This window comes from Petromyzon marinus, chromosome 60 (genome assembly GCF_048934315.1).
Source record: "Petromyzon marinus isolate PM22_M1 ecotype Great Lakes invasive population chromosome 60, UKy_Petmar_22M1.pri1.0, whole genome shotgun sequence".
NCBI lineage: Eukaryota > Metazoa > Chordata > Hyperoartia > Petromyzontiformes > Petromyzontidae > Petromyzon > Petromyzon marinus.
Window position 1 is genome coordinate 2,638,333 of NC_133726.1, and position 21,766 is coordinate 2,660,098.

The 21,766-nt window shown below is 57.3% G+C and overlaps 1 protein-coding gene across 6 annotated transcripts in view; it reads right to left on the minus strand.

The window, feature by feature from the left end:
- AFDN (afadin, adherens junction formation factor) overlaps positions 1 to 21,766 on the minus strand; it is a 168,030-nt gene continuing 146,264 nt past the window's right edge. For 4 of the 6 annotated variants that reach the window (XM_076053262.1, XM_076053260.1, XM_076053258.1 and 1 more), the window contains 5 exons: positions 21,300 to 21,329; positions 17,882 to 18,244; positions 15,744 to 16,407; positions 9,364 to 9,460; positions 1 to 7,432 (listed from right to left, as the gene is read on the minus strand). In XM_076053262.1, the coding sequence (XP_075909377.1) occupies positions 7,285 to 7,432; positions 9,364 to 9,460; positions 15,744 to 16,407; positions 17,882 to 18,244; positions 21,300 to 21,329 (1,302 nt within the window). In that variant the 3' untranslated portion in view covers positions 1 to 7,284. The remainder of the gene's footprint in view (positions 7,433 to 9,363; positions 9,461 to 15,743; positions 16,408 to 17,881; positions 18,245 to 21,299; positions 21,330 to 21,766) is intronic. The other 2 variants (XM_076053261.1, XM_076053259.1) reach the window with 2 other exon arrangements.

The window sequence follows — 21,766 nt, forward strand, 5'->3', positions numbered from 1 at the left end:
TCAAGGATTGTGTTTTATTACAACAGAACATGATTACAGATAAAAACTTATCACGTAACTGCCTTTCAAGTCCAACACGTTATGTGTTTTTTTTCAATCTTATTTTCAGTGTTTACCCAAGAAGGAAAAAAAATATATATAAAGTTGCAAAATACAAATAAAACTTTTATTTAAATTTTTAGTGTGAAAGATTAAAAGTGTAGAGACACTCTCTAGCGTGATGTGATTAACTCAAAACTGCAAATGTGATGCGTGGCCGCCGCTGTACGAAAAGTGAAGGCCACTCACTCACCGGTAATATGGAATTATACAATAATAATTAAACCACTGCTGATTGGAGGCCTCCTCCAAGCCGTGTCGGTCATGGGGGTTGACCATACTTCACCACGCTGGTCAAAGCGGCTTGGTCGAATTAAGTGTGCGATGAACCCAAAGACCGGTTCAGACATCGACTCGCTGTGGACGGGAATGAAACTTAACTCCACATGATCAACGCTAAGCTCGTTGGCTAGGAGATGTTAACTACCTCGCCTGGTGTGCAGGAGGTCGTGGGTTCAATCCCGACCCTAACAACGCATGCTGTGTATTTGGAGTCTGCGTGTCTCTCTCTCATCATCATCACGGTGGCTAGGAGATGTTAACTACCTCGCCTGGTATACAGGGGGATTGTGGGTTCAATCCAGACCCCAACTGTATATTTGGAGTTTGCCTGTATCTCTCCCCGTGGTCGCGTGGATAAACCTCCGGCGTTTCCCTCCACATTTAGAATCAATGTCTCGGTGTTTAGAGTATATTTGGCTGCTATAAATTTCCACATGATGATGATGATAAGCCACTCTGTTGAGCTATTATTTGTGCAAGGTCGCTTCTAAAAAAAAAGAGTTATATAGCTCAGTGGGCCTTGTAGTTTTAATTTAACTAGATGGGACTTTAGTTTTAAGAATCGATATCAGCGATGGTCGATCCACTGCCGGATGGAGGCCTCTCCAAGCCGTCGGGATCTCATCTCATCGTCGCTCCATCTCCACCGCGGGCAGTTTGGTATCATCACGAGACCGCCAGAGAGAGGGGGGGGGGTGAAGGTCAACCGCGCCACACCACCGATTCGGGAGCCTGTGGAGTGGCTTCCCCAGTGTTCGGGCGGTCGCAGCGGCGGACGCAGCCGCTTGGCTAACCAGGAGGGGCGAGCGGGAAAAATCCACGTCGAAATCCTTTCGCGCCGTTACGTAGCCGACCGTGCTAGAACGACGTTGGGCAGGGCCCCGTGGGAAATTGGACCAGGGCCCGATCCCTACGTCAAAGTCGCCACAATCCACTGGTCCCGCGGCTTGGTAGCATGGAACTCCCCAACAAACTCGAGTGTGGGCAAGGCAACTGCGGGCATCTTGGATAGAGGGTTGTGCCCAAAATAACGAACAAAAAACGAAAAATCGGCGGCTTTGTAGTGTTTTACGGATATGCCGGTCCTCGGGGGCATAGCAACGTGGAATTTACACGGGCGATAGCTAATCGGCGAGAGAAAGCAACAGCAGCAAAAAACCAAGCGGACCGCCGCTGTCCTCCCCCCCCCCCACCCGGGGGATGAACGACGACACAAGCGGGGCGCACTTCCCGCACTCGTTCATATACATATATACAGTACACAGTGCGGTACAGCGAACCGTCACCACCACCACCACCATCACAACAACCACTGAGGTGGAGACGGCGGAGAAGGGGATATGAAACCAGTTCGCGTAGCAGGCGGCTTGGCCGGGGTGGACCGTCGGTGCGCCGCGGGGATCTCGACGTGTTGCCGTTGCGGCCTAGGACATCATCCGGCAGTGGGTCGACAATGGCTTCCTGCCGCTGCCGCCGCCGCCGATGATGATGATGCACGCGCGTAGAACTTCTTTCGCAGCCATCACGCAGCCAACCCGTGTTCATCGGGAGGTGTTGGTGGGGGTTAGGCGGGTAAGGACAACTTAAACGCGGCGATGATGACGATGACACGGTCGGAGCGCCGCATTCACACCAAAACCACGCGCGGCGTCTCCCCTGCACAATCGTTTTTGTGAACGCAGCTTCCGCGGGAATTGCCGCGCACGCACGCACGCACGCACGCGATATGTCTTTTGTGCTATGTACAGCTCCGTCCGCCGACCACAGAGCCGCCCACACAACCCTCTCCAGCGACCCGTACGACGGACGTGATATAGATATACGTGCATACGCGAATGCCGACCGGCAGAGAAAAGCAACGATATTATTCGTCACTTGGCGAGCGTAATAAATTGGGGGGGGGGGGCGATAGATTCCAGAGTGCCCGATATTGTTGACCCGACCAAAATTCCGCGCGTGATGGCTTGTATTGAGAAATACGATTTCAATGTTAAGGCAAGGGGTCATGGGGGGGGCACCCTAGGGGCTGACTGGGCTGAATGCGAACCCCAACAACATTGCAAACTGATCGTGTGGAGGAGGAGGTGTGCGTCGCTCTCGGTGCCACGGACGAAAATATATTGTTTTACTTTTACACTGGGAGGCGGAGGCAGTGGCGGGCGGGGTGGACACGGAGAGGGACAGAGCCGAAGGTCGATTTGTTTTGAAAGCGGTGCCGAGTCGGCGCGTGGCGTCCTGGGTTAAAACGTTGCCGTGGCTCCGTAACGAGTTGTGGAAAGAGCAACTTGGTGGCACGCAGCTCGACGGGTACGCAACAACTTTGTGGAAACGCAACTTGTCGCTTGGCCCCGGGGCATGGGCAGAGCAAACCGGATAAGACGGAGGAACGTGCGAACCGATTTGAGCCCAAACAGTTATTCGACAGCTCCAGTTAAGTGCGACTCAACCGTAACAACCACGATAGTACAATAACAATTAAACGCAAAATAATGCTACAGGCGGCTCTCGCTTATCTGGAGTAATGGGGGGGCGGGGGCGGTGTGTGCGAGGGTGCGGTGAAAATAAAATATAAGACGTGAATGCAAAACATTTGTACGGCGGGGTTCAGCATTTTTTTTTCTGTTACCTGCGTAGCATGCATGTACGTTCAACCTCGTTCGCACCGTGCGTGGCCGAGCCGTGCTAATCGGAGGTGAGCGGGGGGGGGGGCGGGCCGGGGTGGAAATGAACGATCGCCGGCTGGAGAGGGGAGAATGCGTCGCCCGCTTTTTTTTTGTTGTTTAACCCGCGCTCACGAGCAAAATCGGGCTTTCGTTTGCCGACGCGTTTGCAGTCGAGCTCGCGGTCCAAACCTCTTGGACGAGGGGGCGTGCGCGGGCGTTGAGTTAAGACGTGAGTCGCGGCGCGCGAACATCACGTAGCCATGGGTTCTGGCTTGTTTCTTTTTTTTACTTGGAGAAAGAAGTACGGTCGGTTAAATCCCAAACCGGGACAAAGTCGAGAGCCGACCCGTGTAAGGTCGCGGCGATAGGCATCAAAAACCAGCGTCGCCGGAATGGCACGGTTGACCCGCGCCGTTCCCATGAAGGTCACACGTCCCACTTGCATAATAAAGAGTGCCAACAATCTACGCACACACGGCTCGTGTCACAGTGCTCCCTACCCCACCGCCCCCCCCCCCCCCGGGAGTAGGGTCAGCAGGTACTTGCCTCTCTCCCGAGAGCATGGGGGGGGGGGGGGTTCAACTCCCCCTGGGTCTCACGACCCCCTAAGCCCGCGGGGCGGGCTTAGGGGGTCGGGCGGGGCGCTTTGTTAAACTCCCGTGGCTCTCATTGCACGGGCGGCCCCCATGGACGCGGTACCGGCTGTCCACGCGCCGCGTTGTACGCACGTTGCGTTGTCCGCACTTTCGCACGGTACGTAGCCGGCCGTGCTAAATCGGGAGGTGTCTTACCGGGAGTTCAGCCGTGGCGAGTTTTGGCATCGCAGGAGGCCGCGCGCGAGCCGCGGGGGGGGGAGGGGGGGGGGGTGGGAGCTACGCCGTGGGGTGGCAGGTCCTCATCTGGCAGCGGATAGATCGTGGGCAACGGTGAAGTTTGTGAAGTAGAACCCATTGAAAAGTAAAGCTATTTTGGGGTGGCTCTAGTTGTGGTGATAGTGGTTGTGATGAGTGGTGATGGATAGTGGTTATGGTGATAGCGGTTGTGGTGATGGTGAGAGTGGTGGTTGTGATAGTGGTTGTGGTGATGATGAGAGTGGTGGATGTGGTGATAGCAGTTATGGTGATAGCGGTTATGGTGATGATGAGAGTGGTGGTGGTGGTGGTGGTGATGAGAATGGTGTTGATAGTGGTTGTGGTGATAGCAGTTGTGGTGATAGTGGAAACTGCTGGGCCTGTCCCGCGACCTCCTGCCAGCGGAGCTTTCGACACTTCACGCGGCCTAAACGTGCACCTAGCCTGGCGCAAGCGCCGTGGTAACGTCACCGCCACTTAAGTGTTGTTGGTGGTGATGATAGTGACGATGGTGGTGTTGGTGGTGATAGTGGTCTAGGTCAGTGGTTCTCAATCTTGTTTGGCTCCTGTACCCCCTCCTTTGTTGAGTGGTTCTGAGTAAATAAAAGGACGAATAATGAACATCAAATATTGTAACCAATTGTCCATTTCGTGAGGTCATCCAAACTAGCTGCCAGTAACTGTAAAGCGAATTGAAAACAAATCTTAACCGTCGCTCTGCGCGCTTTGCTCTTGGAAACCACGTTGCTTACGATCGCCGAGTCGAGAAGGGTCTTTTTTTCTCATCGTTCTGGGTTACCGCATGGATTCAAATTGTATCGTTAAGTTATTTTTACACTGGCAGATTCATCGCCGCGTGATTATTTTACCGACGACTCTCGTGCTCTCGTGCATGATACCCCCTTCCTCCCCCCCGGGCCGGGGACATTGCCCAACGTAACCCCCAGGGGGCACCCCCCACACACCCTCTCCCCGCGTGTACCACCCGGTTGAGAACCACCGCTCTAGGGCAGGTGGTAGCGGTGAAGCCTGGCCTCGAACCCCGCTAACTCAGCGGCGCTGGCTCGGCCACGAGGACCACGGCCCCACCCCCTCCCCATTGAGTCCCCGTTAAAGATAAAAAAAACCAAAGTAAATAACCGAGAGACGGTAAGAACCGAGTTCACAACACCGGCGGATCCCCTCCACCGGGCCATGACGAAGCTCAACCGTGGTCGGCGTGGCCGCCCCTTGCGGCAAAACCCAACAGCCGAGGGATAACGTTCCATCGCCTAGTGGAGAATTACCATCGTCTTCATCATCATCATCGCCGTCAACATCATCATCATCATCATTGTTACCGCTACTCCACAACCGACACGGGCCGGGAGTTTGAATGTAACCTCCGGCAAGGATAAGATTTCCCCCAAGACTAACAACCAGGAGAGGTGGCAACGGGGCTCGCGCGCGATGACGTTTCCCCCCAAACGCGGACGTCACTTTCACCCTGGGTCGGTTGACACGAGGAGGAAACAAAGCGGCCGGCAAATTTTCCGTTGTCGCCGTCCTTATCCGCGGATGGTCCCCGCGCGTCCCGCAGCCGACGCAAGCACACGCCGGCGGTTTCCCCCCCCGAGTCCACAGAATGTGGCTTTGTCGCCCCGTGGAATCGCCGATAACGAATTGAACAAAACAAACAAACAAAAAAAAGCTCTCTGCAAGACGGAACCCAGCAGAAGGGAACGGCCGTCGCCCTACCGCCCGTCGCCACGGACGCGCACGCAACGTGACGGACGATCGCGACCCGCACAGCAAGGGGGGGGGGGGGGGGTGAGAGGGGGTTCCAGTGGGTTCCCCAGATCTGCGACGTTCTTTCGACATCAGCTTATTGCTCGGGGGTGGGGTGGGGGCCTGGATAAAAAAAAAAAATTCGACGAAAAACAAACACCACAACGGCGACGACAAAAATCGAGAGATTTGGTTTCTTTTTCCACGATCGACCCGACGACGAATCGGAAGTTTGGGGAAAAATCCGTGCGGTGTCGCGGATATGGGGGGGGGGTAGGGTCTCTCAGCGTTGCCAAAGGTTTTGACGTGTTTAAACCCGCGCGGGAATATTACAGAAGTAGCAGGGGACGAATGTCGTCGTCGTCGTCATCATCAGTGCTGGGCTCGCCACCGCCAACAGCAGCAACAGCCGCCACTCGCCACCGAGTGGCGGCGACGTCACCGCGGCGCTTGTGCCAGGCCAGGTGCAACTTTTGAGGCTCAAAAGTGCTGGCTCGACACGCACGCACGCACGCACGCACGCACCTGCGTATCCCGTCAAGGGCGCGTGGAGGTCTTTTCCGGATCGCTGATACGGTTCCGAGCGATGAAAGACAGCCGAGCGACGTGTACGAGACACCCGGCGGAGGGATACCGCGATCATTCGTGCGCTTTGCTGTCACGCCGCCAGCGTGCGGAGAGAGTCGGCCACATGGACAGAGACGAAGACCACTCCCGGTGTATCCTTAACAGCAGGCTGTAGGGGCAAGTGCTGCTAGCGAGCACCTGACGAAGGCCGGCACGGCACACGAAGGGGGGGTGGGTGGGCCAGCAACCACGCCCGACCGACATCGTATCCTCAGTGGCGATGATTTCACGCACCGGGTACTAACTTGAGGCCGAGTCGACCCCAGGGGAGGGCCTAGGCCTGGGCCAGGTTTAATCGTCACCGGTGTTGGCCGCGAGCGGGAATTGTGAACTCGGGCCGCCGGCTTCGTGGCACAGCGCTGCTAACCGCTCCCCACCGGACAGAGGGACGCGCCGACAAGAGACACAGACATCCTGGGACGTGCTCGCTATCGTGCTGCCCGCCAGCGACGGAAGGACAGCCGGAAGACAGGGACACAGAGAGAGATAGAGACGTCCGGATTCGTTGCTACGCCTCGCCCGCCACTGCCGAAAGATGGCGAGACAGATGGGAGGAGGGGGGCGGGCAGGCACAGCGAGGCCACACGTGGATGCGTCTCTCACGGCGGACCAAAAGCAATCGACCCCATCATCAGCATCGTTGTCGTCATCATCAGCATCGTCGTCGTCGGCGGTGGTGTCGCCTCATCGAGGAGGGAGCGTGGAGAGACCCCCCCCCCTCCCCCCACCGGATAAGATCGTTTGTTGCACTTTTCTCCGTCGGCCAGCGGGCCAGACGGACCGAGCGAGAGGCCGAGACGCAGACAGGCAAAGAGAGACACAGAGGGGCCAGCGAGCGGGCACGCGGGCTATCGACTGACCGATCGACCGATTGATTGACCGACCGACTGATTGTTTGACTGACCGATTGATTGACCGACTGACCGACCGATTGATTGACCGACCGACCGAGTGACCGAGCGAGCGGCAGACTGGGCCACGCCGCACCGCCCACTTTATTTATTCCCCAGCTCCTGCTCGAGCTCCATGAGCTTGCGCGACGTCTTGATCTTGTTGGCGACGTCCTGGCCCTGCGAGAAGAGGCGCTGGCGCTCGCGGAACGGCAGCTTCTCGGGCATCGGGCTCGGGCGCTCGCCCGCCTCTCTGCGAAAGAAACGAAGAAAAACAAAACACACGCGCGGCCGAAAGGTTTATTTAACCAACTGGAGGATTCACACGCGCTCCAGACGCCAACGGCGGTTTCAGTCTCACGCGCAGCCTAGGGGCGGCCGGGGAAGGGTGGCGGAAACCCAGAGCGGAAGCCTCTGTTGCACCGCCTACAGGGACCGGTTGCCCCTCTCCCGCCGGCAGCTCTACCCAGGAGTTGCTCTCGACACCGGGGGGTTGGCGAGGCGCCGCGATCGCCATCGCGGCGTTTCTCCGTTGTCGGCCCCCCTCCCCTCCACTCGCAGCGCTCGACTCTTTGGCCTGCCCTTTGAGAGGCCTTCTCGACAAAATTTTTTAAAATCTTTTTTGATGCCTGACTTTTAACCGAGCGGATTACCGAGCTGGGCTCCCCGGCGCCCGTGAAACGCGTGCGCGTTACAAACGAGCATCACCGCCGTTCTTTTTTTATTTTTTAATCACAGTAACACCTTGGATCGCGAGTAACTTGGTCTGCGAGTGGTTTGCAAGACGAGCAAAACTATTAATTCGATAAACGAGCGAGGGTCTTGCAATACGAGCAGCGTACCGTGAGGCACGCGCTTTGTACTGCCGTTGTGCTTTGACGCGCGAGTGCTTTGGATTACAAACACGTTTCCGGAACGAATTATGCTCGCAACCCAAGGTTTTACTGTACATCATCACCTCGGCGGGGTTCCGTGATTATAAGCGGGGCCTCCGACTTCACTGCCGCCGGGTCGGCATGCCGCCACCCCCCACCCCCCCCCCAAGCTTTGCGCCATCAAGCGAGACGGTATTGCAGACGTCGCTAACCAAACATATTTCTCCTCCTCCTCTGCACGTGACCGCTTCCCCCACACAGGCACAGTTCCGGAGCTAAACTATTTTTTTTTATTTTATTTTAACAGCCTAAGGGCACCCCCAACTGAGCTGCTGTTGTGGCGTTTTTTTTTCTTTCAGAAGAGACCCTCGGGGTTATCACGAACAAGAGCTCAATGAAGGGAAATGCATAGCAGCCAAATACTGTGAACGTGTGACGTCGATTCTCAATGTGGGGGGGAAAAACAGGACCACCCGGCAACACGTGGCCACGGGGGGAGCACATGCGCTCTAAATACACAGGTGTCATGGTCGGGATCGAACCCACGGCCTCCTGAATACCAGGCGAGGTAGTTAACATCTCTCCACTATATATTCTTGGTTCTTTTGGTAAAGCCACGTTGAAGGGAAGCAATACAATAATACAAAAATATATAAAGCAATATATTTTATTGCTTTATTGTTCCCCTTCATTATGAATCACTGCAGTCACGAAAGCTTTAAATCAAAATCTCTCCACTAATTATAATTGTCATCATCAAGCTTGTTAATTTTTATAATAATCATCATCCTCAGCCTTGTTGACCCAGGAAAGCCTCACCTATTGTCAAGACTGTTTCAGGAGGTTCTTACGTACGACTGTGTGTGCCAGTTTCGTACCCTGGGTACCCGAAAATATTGTTGTGTACTGTGTGTACTGCTGTGTGTGCTGAATGTACTGCTGTTTGTCTGTGTAATGTGCACGTATTGTGTTGCATGTGCTGCGCATGTGAGCTGCCTGCGTGAGTGCCTGCTGCATGTGAGCTGCCTGCGTGTGTGCGTGTGTGTGTGTGCGTGCGTGCGTACATGCTACGTGTGTGCGTGCGGGCTATGTGTGTGCGTGCTACGTGTGTGCGTGCTACGTGTGTGCGTGCTACGTGTGTGCGTGCGGGCTACGTGTGTGCGTGCTACGTGTGTGCGTGCTACGTGTGTGCGTGCTACGTGTGTGCGTGCTACGTGTGTGCGTGCGGGCTATGTGTGTGTGTGCTACGTGTGTGCGTGCTACGTGTGTGCGTGCTACGCGTGTGTGTGCGTGCTACGCGAGCACTCACGGTTTGCTCTGGCTGGTGCGGCGCTCGCGGGGGTCACGGTAAACCTCCTGGGAGCCGATGACGCCGGGCGTCCCACCGGGCCGGTAAGTGTTCATGCCTGCAGACGCACACCGCCGGTAACAAAGCCGCGCCACTAACCGCTAACCACACACTACCACTGCCCACACACCACCACTGCTAACCACACACACTGCCAGTGACACAACCATGCCACCAACCACTAACCATACACACAACAGGTAAAAGCCCACACCACTTACCGCATACACAAACACTACACACACCTGTTGACACACCCATACTAAACACATCCACACTACAACACTTACCACACAAACACTATGCACACCTGCTAATACACTCACGCCCACACTACACACACACACCACACAAAGACAAAGATACCCCGTATAACCTTAAAACACTGTTGGGGCAAGTGCTGTTAGCTAGTAGCAGCACCTATAATGGCCGGCTTGGCACACGAGGGGGTGGGTGGCCAGCACCACGCCCGGCCGCCTTTGTCTCCCTAGTAGCGGTGTTTACACGCCGCACCAGGTACTGATTAGAGGCTGAGTCGACCTAGGGGAGGGCCCAGGACGGTTCAGATAATCGTCATTGGTGTTGGCCGTGAGCGGGAATCAACCTCGGGTCGCCGGGTTCATAGCGCAGCGCGCTAACCTGCCACAACACAAACACCTGTCAACACCCACACTTCACACAGCCACAACTTCTGATAGCTCACTTAAGCTCTAAATACAATTCAAGGCGTCACCGAGGCCAAATTCGTCGGTGAAACCACCGCCACCACCACTTTTACTCGCTCGCTCGCCCACTCGCCATTCTATTTTTGCATAGGGCAGCAAAATGTTCAGGAGCTAAATGCCAATGTCGAGGGTTTGCTGGCCAAGAGAGAGAGTGAGTGTAGTGTTCAATGAGCAGTCTACAGTGGGTTTTACTCCATATATAGGCCATTGTTTGGGTTGCTCACTCACCCACCCACTTGCTCGCCCAAACCCACCCACTCGCTCATCCATACCCACCCACCCACTCACCTAATCATCCAGACCCACCCACCCACCCACTCACCTAACCACCCAGACCCACCCACTCACTCATACATGCTCACCCACTCACTCACATACTCATCCATCCACCCACTCACTCATCCAGATCCATCCACTCACTCATCCAGACCCACCCACCCACCCACTCACCCAGACTCACCCACCCACTCAACCAGATCCACTCACTCACCCAGACCCACTCACCAACTCACCCACCCAGACCTACCCACCCACTCACTTACCAAGACCCACTCACCTCGCCCACCCTCTCACCTCACCCACCCAGACCCAATAATTCACTCACCCAGACCCACTCACTCACCCACCCAGACACACTCTCTGACCTCACCCACCCAGACCCAATAATTCACTGACCCAGACCCACACTCATTCACCCACCCAGACCCACTCTCTGACCTCACCCACCCAGACCCACTAATTCACTCACCCAGGCCCACACTCACTCACCTACCCAGACCCACTCTCTGACCTCACCCACCCAGACCCACTAATTCACTCATCCAGACCCACACTCACTCACCCACCCAGACCCACTCTCTGACCTCACCCACCCAGACCCAATAACTCACTGACCCAGACCCACACTCACTCACCCAACCCAGACCCACTCTCTGACCTCACCCACCCAGACCCACTAATTCACTCACCCAGACGCACACTCACTCACCCACCCAGACCCACTCTCTGATCTCACCCACCCAGACCCACTCACCAACACTGCAGGTCACCTCACTTCTCTTTCTGCTTCTTCCCTCGCACTGCTCCACTTTGCAATTCCCTCCTCCCATCATCATCATCATCACCACCGTCACCGTCACCATCATCGTCGTCGTCTCCTCCTCCCCCCCACCCCAATCTCTCGCGATAATAACCTCGCTTTAGTTCACGTCACGCGTTACCACACTCCTACCACCTCTCACGCAACTTTGCTAACGGGTGCTGTGGCGTTGCCGCCCGCCTGGGCGACGCGTGCACCTTCGGCGGTCGTGAATTTCAAAGGGAGCAAAACCATTCCGGGGCGCATAGACGGGACAGGGCTCACGGTGACGGACGGTGACGGACGGACACGGACGGACACGGACACTCGCAACCAGGACGGCACAAAGGCAGCAGCCGCCGCAGAGGGCCTACGACACGCGGGTGGCCGCGGTGTCGGAGGTCACGGCACGCGGTGTCGGAGGTCACGGCACGCGGTGTCGGAGGTCACGGCACGCGGTGTCGGGAGGTCACGGCGCGCGACCGTTTCTCGCGATAGCCGTTGAGGTGCGTGAATTGAATTTTGCAATTAAAAAAAAAAAATTCCCCCCTCCTTCTGTGATTCGCTTTTGCTGTGCGTGTAGCAGGAAGACAGACTGGTTTATTTATAAAGTTAATCCAAGTTCCAATTGTTCGGCGGAAGGCAGTCAAAGCGCCTACCGGCCTTTCCAACCTTTGTAGAATGCCTACAATGCTGGTCAATTAATGTGAACAAAATATCGTAGAGGATTCGCCATTGCGTGAATTAACTCGCAAATAAATTTAGCAAATCGCTAATCTCACGAATAGCAGACATTTATTTACAATAATCCACAAGAGGTTTCTTTTTTTTTTACTCAACTTTAACTATTTGAGTTTTAAAACTCAGGAATATTCCATCGCAGGGAGGGAGGGGGGTTAAAAATATTTCCGGAAGAATAAAACGGGGAGGGGGGGGGGGGGCGACCCGCCGTGCATCTCGCATCGTCGGGGGTCGCGGGGGTCGCGGGGGTCGCAGGGGTCGCGGGTCGTCGTGGCGACCAGAAACCTACAGCGAGCAGTGATTGGCTATTTCCTCACGCACGGTGGGGGTGGGGGAGAGGTTGCACCGATGAGTCCCAGAACAACTAGAATCCCTCACCGCAACACCTACGCGTTTGCCCATTTCAGGAAAACAAACACCGCCCTGCCCCCGTACAGCCTCAACAGACCAAGTGCTGTTAGCGAGTATCACCGACCAAGGCCGGCACGGCACACGAAGGGGTGGGTGGGTGGCCCAGCAACCACGCCCGGCCGCCTTTGTCTCCCCAGTAGCGACGTTTACTACACACCGCACCAGGTACTCGTTTGAGGCCGAGTCGACCTGGGGGGGGGGGGGCCCCGGACCGCTTCAGATAATCGTCACCGGTGTTGGTGGTGGCCGTGAGCGGGATTCGAACCCGGGGGTCGCCGGGTTTCGTAGCGCAGCGTAGCGCTAACCGCTACGCTACCAGTTCACCGCCGTTGCAATCAACTTCACCCGCCGCGGTGGCGAGATCAAATCCTGGCCGACAACCCGGCCCCCCATCGTCCCTCCGGGGGTTGGGGGGGGAGGGTCACAGTAAAAATTTAACCCGCCCCCCTTGGAGAGACCAGCGCCCGCACCGTCCTCCCCGACGCAAGCGAAATGTGGAATTTTCAACCGCTGGCTCCGTGCTGGGACGTGCACAGGAGTCATGCCCCGATGAATCAGAATCTTTGTTTAGACTGCAGGAGGAATCCGATGAGCTACGAAGCTCTTTTTTTTTTTGCACGGATGTCCGCTATGGGCATGGCGGGGCGATAAATCTGAGCGACCCCTTTCGATGCGTGGAGTTATTCCCGCATTTTGCCAACGCCACACGCAGGCCTGCCGGTAAACCATCCTATATCGGGCTAATTCTCCGGGGACCCGTCGGTGCACAACTTATTAGGATCGGCTTAGTGACATTTGACAATCTGGAACCGTCGCAGCGAGCGCGCACACGTTCATACACACACACACAGGGCGGAACAAAATCAAGGGCAGATTTAAAAAAAAAAAACTTGAAATCAAACACGGACGCGTAAATAAATTGAGCGAATTCGTCCACGTCGATCTTGCCGGCTCGACCCAACGTCGGTTGACCAGGTCGTAACGTCGGATTGGGGGAAGAGGCGACGGCAGATTTGGCAGGGAGGGAGGAAGCGAGGCAGGGAGGGAGGGAGGGAGGCGAGTCGGGAAAGCCGGGTCCCCCCCGCTCACGAGCCCCTGGTCGGTCGCGCGACCAAAATTTTGCTCTGGAAATCGTCGCGCGAATTAAAAAAAAAAACCGTGTCGCCCCGCTCGCCCCGCTCGACCCGCGACACACTTGTCCACGTCTGGGCGAGCAGCCGCGCGACAAGGAGCTTAGGGATCCCGAAGGGCCAAATCGGAGTCGCGCAAATCTGCCGCGCGGTCGAGCGTCTCGGCTGCAAGTTAACCCGGGTCGCGGCAGCCGCCGCTCCCGACTCGATTGCCGAGACGTTGGGAGTTGCCGTACGCATCCCCGGGTTGCGCAACCGATTGCGAAGAGGCGTGGACTCCGGCTTCAGGGAAACGCCCCCGAGGGACGGGGGGGAGGAGGGGGAGGGGGGACACGCGACGTTTGTGATGGCATGCGGTCACAACGCGCATGCACGAGGCGGCTGGGTGCGTCCATCGGTAATAATAATAACAATTTAGAACATTTGGATCGGTGTCTTTTTGTAGCGCGAGGCACTCTCTTCTCAGCATGCAGCACTTCATTTCAGAGAAGGGGGGCAAGATGCTGTGATGTGGCTTAACCCAATCGACCAGTTTGCGGGTATTTTTCAAACGGAGAAAATGTGAACGTGGCCGGGCACACAATGGCTCCTTCGACTACGCTCTTTCGAATAACGTCACTGGATCTTTGACGTCCGCTAGGAAGCAGAGGTGGCGTAGTAATCCGTGGGTTAACGCGCGCCAAAAAGAATAAACTGTTCATGCTACTAAATTTTTATTTTACCAGGAAAGGTCCCACTGAGCTACATATTGCTCTATTTCAGAAGCGACCTGGCTATCAGAAATGATAACTCATCATCATCGCGTGGAAATTTATAGCAGCCAAATACTCTAAAACGCGTGACGTTGATTCTAAACGTGGAGGGCAAAACCGGAGGACCCGGAGAAAAATCCATGCTAACGCGGGGAGAGTTGACAGGCAAACTCCAAATATACAGCAGGCGTCAGGGTGGAAATACAACCCACGACCTCCTGTATACCAGGCGAGGCAGTTAACATCTCCTAGCCACCGTGATGATGATGAGAGAGAGAGAGACACGCAAATTCCAAATATACAGCAGCAGGCGTCAGTGTCGGGATAGAACCCACGACCTTCTGTGTGCCAGGCGAGGGAGTTAACATCTCCGAGCCACCGAAATATTCACCAGGCCGGGGCCGCTGGTCTCGAAGCATGAACCGCGAACAGCGAGCGGCTTGAACGTCCGAGCGGAGTCGTCCAGAACCGGTTTAAACGCGGGGGGTGGGGGTGGCTCCAATTGTTCCGAGCCACAATCTCATCCGCGAAAAAGCAGGGGTGCTGTTCAGACACGGGAAAGTTGCGAACAACGGCCGAGACACCCAGCTGCCTCACGTAGGGAGAGTGAAAGCAGATGAGTTGAGGAAAGGTGATGAGTTAATCGGTCGCAGACACGGGGGGGGGGGGGGAGCGGGGGGTGCGGATGATCCGACAAAGCAATTTTAATCCATCAAGCAAGCCACAAGCAAGCCGCAAGCAAGCCGCAAGCAAGCCACAAGCAAGCGAGACAGACAGACAGACAGCCAATCACAGACAAGCAAGGCTTGTACTTGCATAGAACACACACAGAAGCGGGGTACAGACACGGACACACAGACTAGAGTCACACGTACAGACAGGCTCGCACACAGACACACGTACAAGCCACTAGCACACACAAGACACTCGCACACAGTGCCTCACTGCTCACACACACACACAAAGAATATCCCCCGTATTGCCTGAAAAGACTGTTGGGGCAAGTGCTGTTAACGAGTACCTATGAAGGCCGGCACGGCACACGAGGGGGTGGGTGGCCAGCACCACGCCCGGCCGCCTTTGTCTCCCTAATGGCGATGTTTATACACCGCACCAGGTACTCATTTGAGGCCGACTCGACCTAGGGAAGGTTCAGGACCAGTTCAAATAATCGTCACTGGTGCTGGCCGTGAGCAGGAATTGAACTCGGGTTGCTGGGTTGGTAGCGCAGCGCGCTGACCTGCTACACCACCGCTCCCCACCCACACGCACGCACACACACCGACTCACACTCACACACACCGACTCACACTCACACACACCGACTCGCACTCTGACGAGCCAGACTCACAAACACAAGCCAAGTCACACCCCACCAACAGACGACAACAACTGCCGTTGACAGACGGCAACCCCCAGGGGGCCACGCACGCACGCTCTCGTTCAAGACGCTCGCACGCACGCAGAGAGGAGCCACGCGCACAGCCAAGGTGCGGCCTTTCACCTTGCGAGTTTCCAGGCGAAGCATAGGTGAGCAGCAGCGAGGACGGCGCGCCGCGGTGCTGCTGGGCCGCCGCGGCGCCGACAGCGCCGCCGCCGCCGCCGCCGCCGCCGCCCACGCGCGCCAGGTCGGCCATGCTGCTGGAAGCCGCCACCGACGGCGCCCGCCTGCCCAGGCCGCCGGCCGCCCCCCCCGCGGCCGACGACAGCGCAAAGCCGTCCGACAGCGGGCGCTGCGGCCGGGCAAGCGGCGGTCGGCGCGCCGTCACGGCGCCGCCGCCGCCGCCGCCGCCGCCTGGCTGCTGCTGCCAGCGCAGGGGGGCGGTCGCCGCCGCCGTCGCCGCGGGGTTAGCGCGAGCGTCTCTCGTCTTCGCAGAGTCCTCCTCCTCCACCTCGTCGCCGTCACCGCACCGCACCAGCATGGCTCTGTGCAAGTCGCCGCCGCCGCCGCCGCCCGACCCGCCTCCGCCGCGAGGCTTACTCTGCTGGGACGGCGCCGGCGGAGATGCGGCGGCCGCCGTGGATGCCCCGTCGTCGCCGTCGCCGTCGCCGTCGTTGTCGTTGTTGTTGTTGTTGCCGCCGGGACCCAGTAGGCGGCGCTCCTCCTCGTCCAGCGCGCGCCGCCGCTCCGACTCCAGGTGAGCGTAGTAGTCGTCTTCGCGGCGCCGCTGGTGAATGTCGCCGCCGTCGCCACCGCCGCACCCCATACCGGCGGAGGGAGAAACGCGACCGCGTCAGGGAGCGTTGCCGTGCCAACGGCCGATAGCGGCCGATAGCGGCGAAACTGGCGTTTTGCTTCCGACGGCGGCCGGAAAGGGCGCGAGGCCGTCGCTGAAGAGAGTGCATACGGGGGGGGGTAAAACGCCGATGAGCGACAATTCTGGGCGAAGCCGGCACCATCCTTCTGATGAATGCCAACGGGGGCACGAGGCCGGGGGTTAGCGGGGCAGGCGCACGCGCTGCACCGACGATCCCGCCGACGATCAACGAACAGGGCAGGGCCGGCGTTAATGAGAGCTCCGCCTTGCTGGCGACGTTGCTCATGATGACGATTGGTGGCGAGCGTTGAGGGTAAAATACGCACACGCTACACGTGCGCCGCCTGCATTTTTACTTGGGGTCATTTCGTCGTCAAACTCTCGGCCGGTTTCAACGTTCGGTCTGGCGGCTTTGCTTAAACCCATGCTGGCGAGCAGCCTCACGTTATTTCTGTATCGGAGACGGATCCCAGTGTCGGTGCCAACAACAAACAGCGCCGTCATCGAGCGCGCCGGGAAAACAATGCCGCCGAAGCTGGGCGCACCTTCCCCAGAAGGCCGTGTGGCCGATGCAGACGCAATGTCGTCACTCGCATATTTATCCTCACCGGCTTTCAACAGTATCGTTGCTGTATGAACGGTGAACTTCTTTCGCGCCGTACGTATTCAACCGTGCGAATCGGAGGATGGGTGAGCGAGCGGGTGAGTGTCTATGCGAGCGGGTGAGTGACTATGTGAGTGGGTGAATGACTGTGCGAGTCTGTGTGTTCATAATAGAGGTTTTTTTTGGGTTACTGATCGCGAAAGCCTACGTGTTAAACTGAGCCTGTGTGTGTGTATGTTGAACTTCTCTCGCAAAGTATGTGGCCGAACGTGCGGTGTGGGGAAGGACAACAAGCTAAGCACAAAAAGCGGTTCCTTTAAGAAATACTTTTTCAAGAAAGATGGTGATTTTAAAGTGCATCGCTCCTTTGTCTTTCTAATATCGGAAGGAAGAGCTTTCCAGACGGCCGCAGAAGCGCACCCGAAAGCGCCGCGCGGTGATGCGTTGACCGTCTTTGTTCGATGGCCATGCCAAAAGCCGAGGATGACCAGATTTCGCGTGACGGTTGTAATGAGGCTTTCGCCTGATGAAACTGGTTGTGATCACGAGAGAACCATCGCACTACAATTTGCAAACGTTGTGGGGTTTTTTTCCCTCCAACACACAACCGGTTTAGTGCTGGAGCAGTCGCTAAATGGGCGTGCTTTGTGCACGTGACAAACCTCACCAAATTGGCCGTTGTCGGGTGGTGGCGGGTCTAACGACACTTATTAGGCGGCCGGCCCGTACCACGCCGGGTTCACCCCGGCAAGGGGAGCCCCTCTCCTCCAGCCTCCTCACCTGCTCATCCACTTTGCGCGTCCGCTCCTCCGCTTCCCGCTGCTGCCGCGCCCGCTCCTCCGCTTCCCGCTGCTGCCGCGCCCGCTCCTCCGCTTCCCGCTGCTGCCTCGCACGCTCCTCCGCTTCCCTCTGTCGAGCTCGCTCCTCCGCTTCCCGCTGCTGCCTCGCCCGCTCCTCCGCTTCCCTCTGTCGAGCTCGCTCCTCCGCTTCCCGCTGCTGCCTCGCCCGCTCCTCCGCTTCCCTCTGTTGCCGGGCTCGCTCCTCCGCTTCCCGCTGAAGGCGTAACCGCTCCTCCGCTTCCCTCTGCTGCCGCGCGCGCTCCTCCGCCTGCTGCTGATGCTTCCGGCGCTCCTCGTCCTGTAGCTAACGTGCAAGCGGGGAGCGCGAGGGCAGGAGAGATCAGCGGCCATTCAACGCGAGCGCACGCACGTAAATACACGCACGCGCACGCACGCACCCGCACGCACGCACGTACGTAAACGTACACACACGTTCACACGCACGTTCACGCGCATACACGCACCCAGGCAGCCGCACCGTCCATATACATATTATTTTTAGTAATCCGCTCACCTTGACTGTACTTTGAACTCCTATCGTGTTCGTGTGTTGTGCGTGACCCCGCCCGCCCGCCCGCCCCCCCCCCGTGCCCCTACTGGACATCTGTGACAAAACCCGAGCCTCACGGGTTCATTGGATTCCCCCCGGGCCTAGATGGACGTTCTGATTCAACAAAAAACAAACAAAAAAGATCCAAACACGAATGAAATTTCGGCGCAGAGCTGCGTTGCTGTTGGGGGGTACTCTGCCGGGTTTCGATTTGCTGCCGGCTACGCCCCAAAGTGCCTTGCGCGTTGCACGTCACGCGGCGATCGCGTACGCAAAAAGCTCTGGGACGTGCGTTGAAAATATTTCCCACCGTACGTAGCCAACCGCGCTAATCGGAGGTGTGCGGGCAGATGGTGGGGGGGGGGGGTGGGAAGGACAACACAACTAAAGCACAACGAGTAGCTCGAAAGAAATCAGCTTGCAATCTAGGTGACGATACCAAAATGCACAGCTCCCACGGTGGCTTCCTAAATATCGGAAGGGCGTTCCAGACGGCCGCAGAAGCGCTAAGGGCTCCCCCTCACAGCCTGTTCCGGACCAGCAGCTCAAGAGCGAAACGTTTGTGTGTGTGTGCACGATGGTGCGTGGTGGTGGTGTCGTCGCACCAGTCGGGTGCATGGATGGAAGATGGCGCGGGGCGGGGGCGGGGGGGGGGCGGCGGTGTGGGGGAAGGGGGGGGGGGTATAAAGGATGCCGCATTCACAAATTAAAACCCGCCGATGGATTCGAACGGCAAACCGGTTGAAAGCAAACGCCAAACAAAACAAAACCAAATGGCAAAACGAGAAGAGCGAGAGCGAGGAGGCGGGGGAGCGGTGGCGGCGGCCAGGACGTGGCTCACGGTGGCTCCGCTCGCGACAGGCGGCACGGGCGGAACAGAAGGCGTGACCAGCCTCCTGAGCCGGGGGGACGCCACCGGACAAAGGTGAACCGCACCGCAAATAAATATGAAGCGCGCACACACGCACGCACTAGGGCATACACACACACGTGAGGGCATACACACACACACACACGCGTGAGGGCATACACAGACAGACACGAGGGCATACACACACACACACACGAGGGGATACACACACGCACGAGGGCATACACACACACGTGAGGGCATACACACACACACGCGTGAGGGCATACACACACACACGCGTGAGGGCATACACAGACAGACACGAGGGCATACACACACACACACACACGAGGGGATACACACACGCACGAGGGCATACACACGCACGAGGGCATACACACACACACACGAGGGGATACACACACAACCAGGAGGGTATACTCACAAGCACGAGGGCATACACACACACACACACACGGGCATACACACGTAAGCACATGCAGGCACTCACACGCATGAGGGCATACACTTACACACACGCACGAGGACACGTAAACACAGACATGCAGGAGGGTATACTCACATGCAAGAGAGCATACACACACACACACACGTGTGTGCGCACACACAACCACGAGCGCATACGCACGCACACGCACGCAGAGCGGCTTCTCCCGGGACTAAGGCAACAAGCGTCCGTCTCACCCCGACACGCACGGGGGGCAGCGTGGAAATCTCCCACGGCTATTCGTTACACTTCTGTTCACTGACCACCACGCCCCCCCCGTTTATCTGTTGTGGAGCGACACGTGTGATTGTGTCCTCCGCCGCCGCTGCCGCCGCCGCCACCTGGTGGCCAAATCAGCAAACTACATTTATTGCGCGAGGGATAACAAAGGGCCCAATTCAGATTTTTACAAAAAAATACATGTTGCGTACCGACCCTCGAATTAATGTGACGACGACGACAATAAGTAGCTGGCTGCAGGCTGATGTGACTTTACCGAAATAACTAAAGAGTATAGGCTGATGCACGTTTGAAATAAATATATAAACCCCAAGAGAAATCGTTACCGATTTCGAGGGCCTTAGGATTACATCCTAGGCAGGGGCAATTCATCATCCCCATTTATCAGCAGCACCACCACCACCACCCGGGGAGATTGGTGGAATGGGTGCCCTGATCTGTGCTGGGGCCACACTTCATGGTAGTGGAGTCCAAGAGGTGGCGGCTGCTGCTCCCGATTGCTGCTTCTGTCAGGTGGAAGCGAGTTGACTGGCGACAGGATGGAGCCAAAGTGTAGAATTGTGGGGAATTTCCATCGCCCAACCACGCGACCACGGCGAGAGAAAAACGCAAAATCCAATGTGTACGGGCGTCGTCAGGGTCCGAATCAAACCCTCAACCCCCTGTATACTGGGCGAGGTAGTTAACATCTCACAACCGTGGCGAGACCACCTAAACGTCGACAGGTCTCCTCCAGACCTGCGGGAGGATGAGGCGACCACCAGAACTCCTGGAGTTTGCGTTCCTACACCTTCCGCAGCCGAGGGTCACTGGGCCTCCTCAAGACGAGGTGGCGGAGGAACATCCAAGATCTCCCCGGTTCAAAAGGCCGGAGTGGAACGCTGCCAACGTCGCAGCGGACCGGAGTGAATTTGAAGGATCGCGACGTGGTCCCACGCTACTGCCGATTGCTGCCGCCGCCGCCGCCGCCGCCGCCCTCGTGAGTGTGAGAGGAGCGTCGGAGAGACAAGCAAATAAAGAGCAAAACGACCGGGGCCGCGACGATGGGTGAACATCGTTGGAGGCGGCCGATGGGGGATGGGGATGGTGGCCGCGTTGGTGACGGTGGCTGGAAACGAAGGATGGGGGGGGGGGGAGAGGCATGCGGAGAGACAGAGACGGAGAGAGGGGTGGGAGAGCGGCGGCGGCGGCGGCGGCGTCGCACATACCAAGTGCAAGACCGAGAGAGTCGGGAAGGCCTGCGCAGGGGGAGGGGTCAAGGATGCTCCCGGCCAGGAGAGAGAAACAGACCCCGACGGTCAAAGCGCTCGGTTAGGTGGAGGAGACACAACAACGACAACAACGACAACAACAACAACGCGATGGCAACACGACGGCCGATCCACGCTCGTGCCGATGGACTACAATACCCCCCCACCCCACCCCCGATTCCACCGGCACAACCGAGCCGAGCCAGCGCGGGGCCGGCACGGGTCAGGGTGGTTTTTCCACTGCCTGTTTGCCGAGCCAAGCCAGAACCAAGCGGCGCAAGGCTGATGGACTCACAAGAAGGCCCCTGGAGCTATGCCACTTTGAAATTCTAGGATCGAAAACTCATCTTCTTTAGAACTGCCTCATGCGTCTAGTTTGTTGTCCATCCCGCGCACCTCCGCTTAGCGCGGTTGGCGACGTGCGG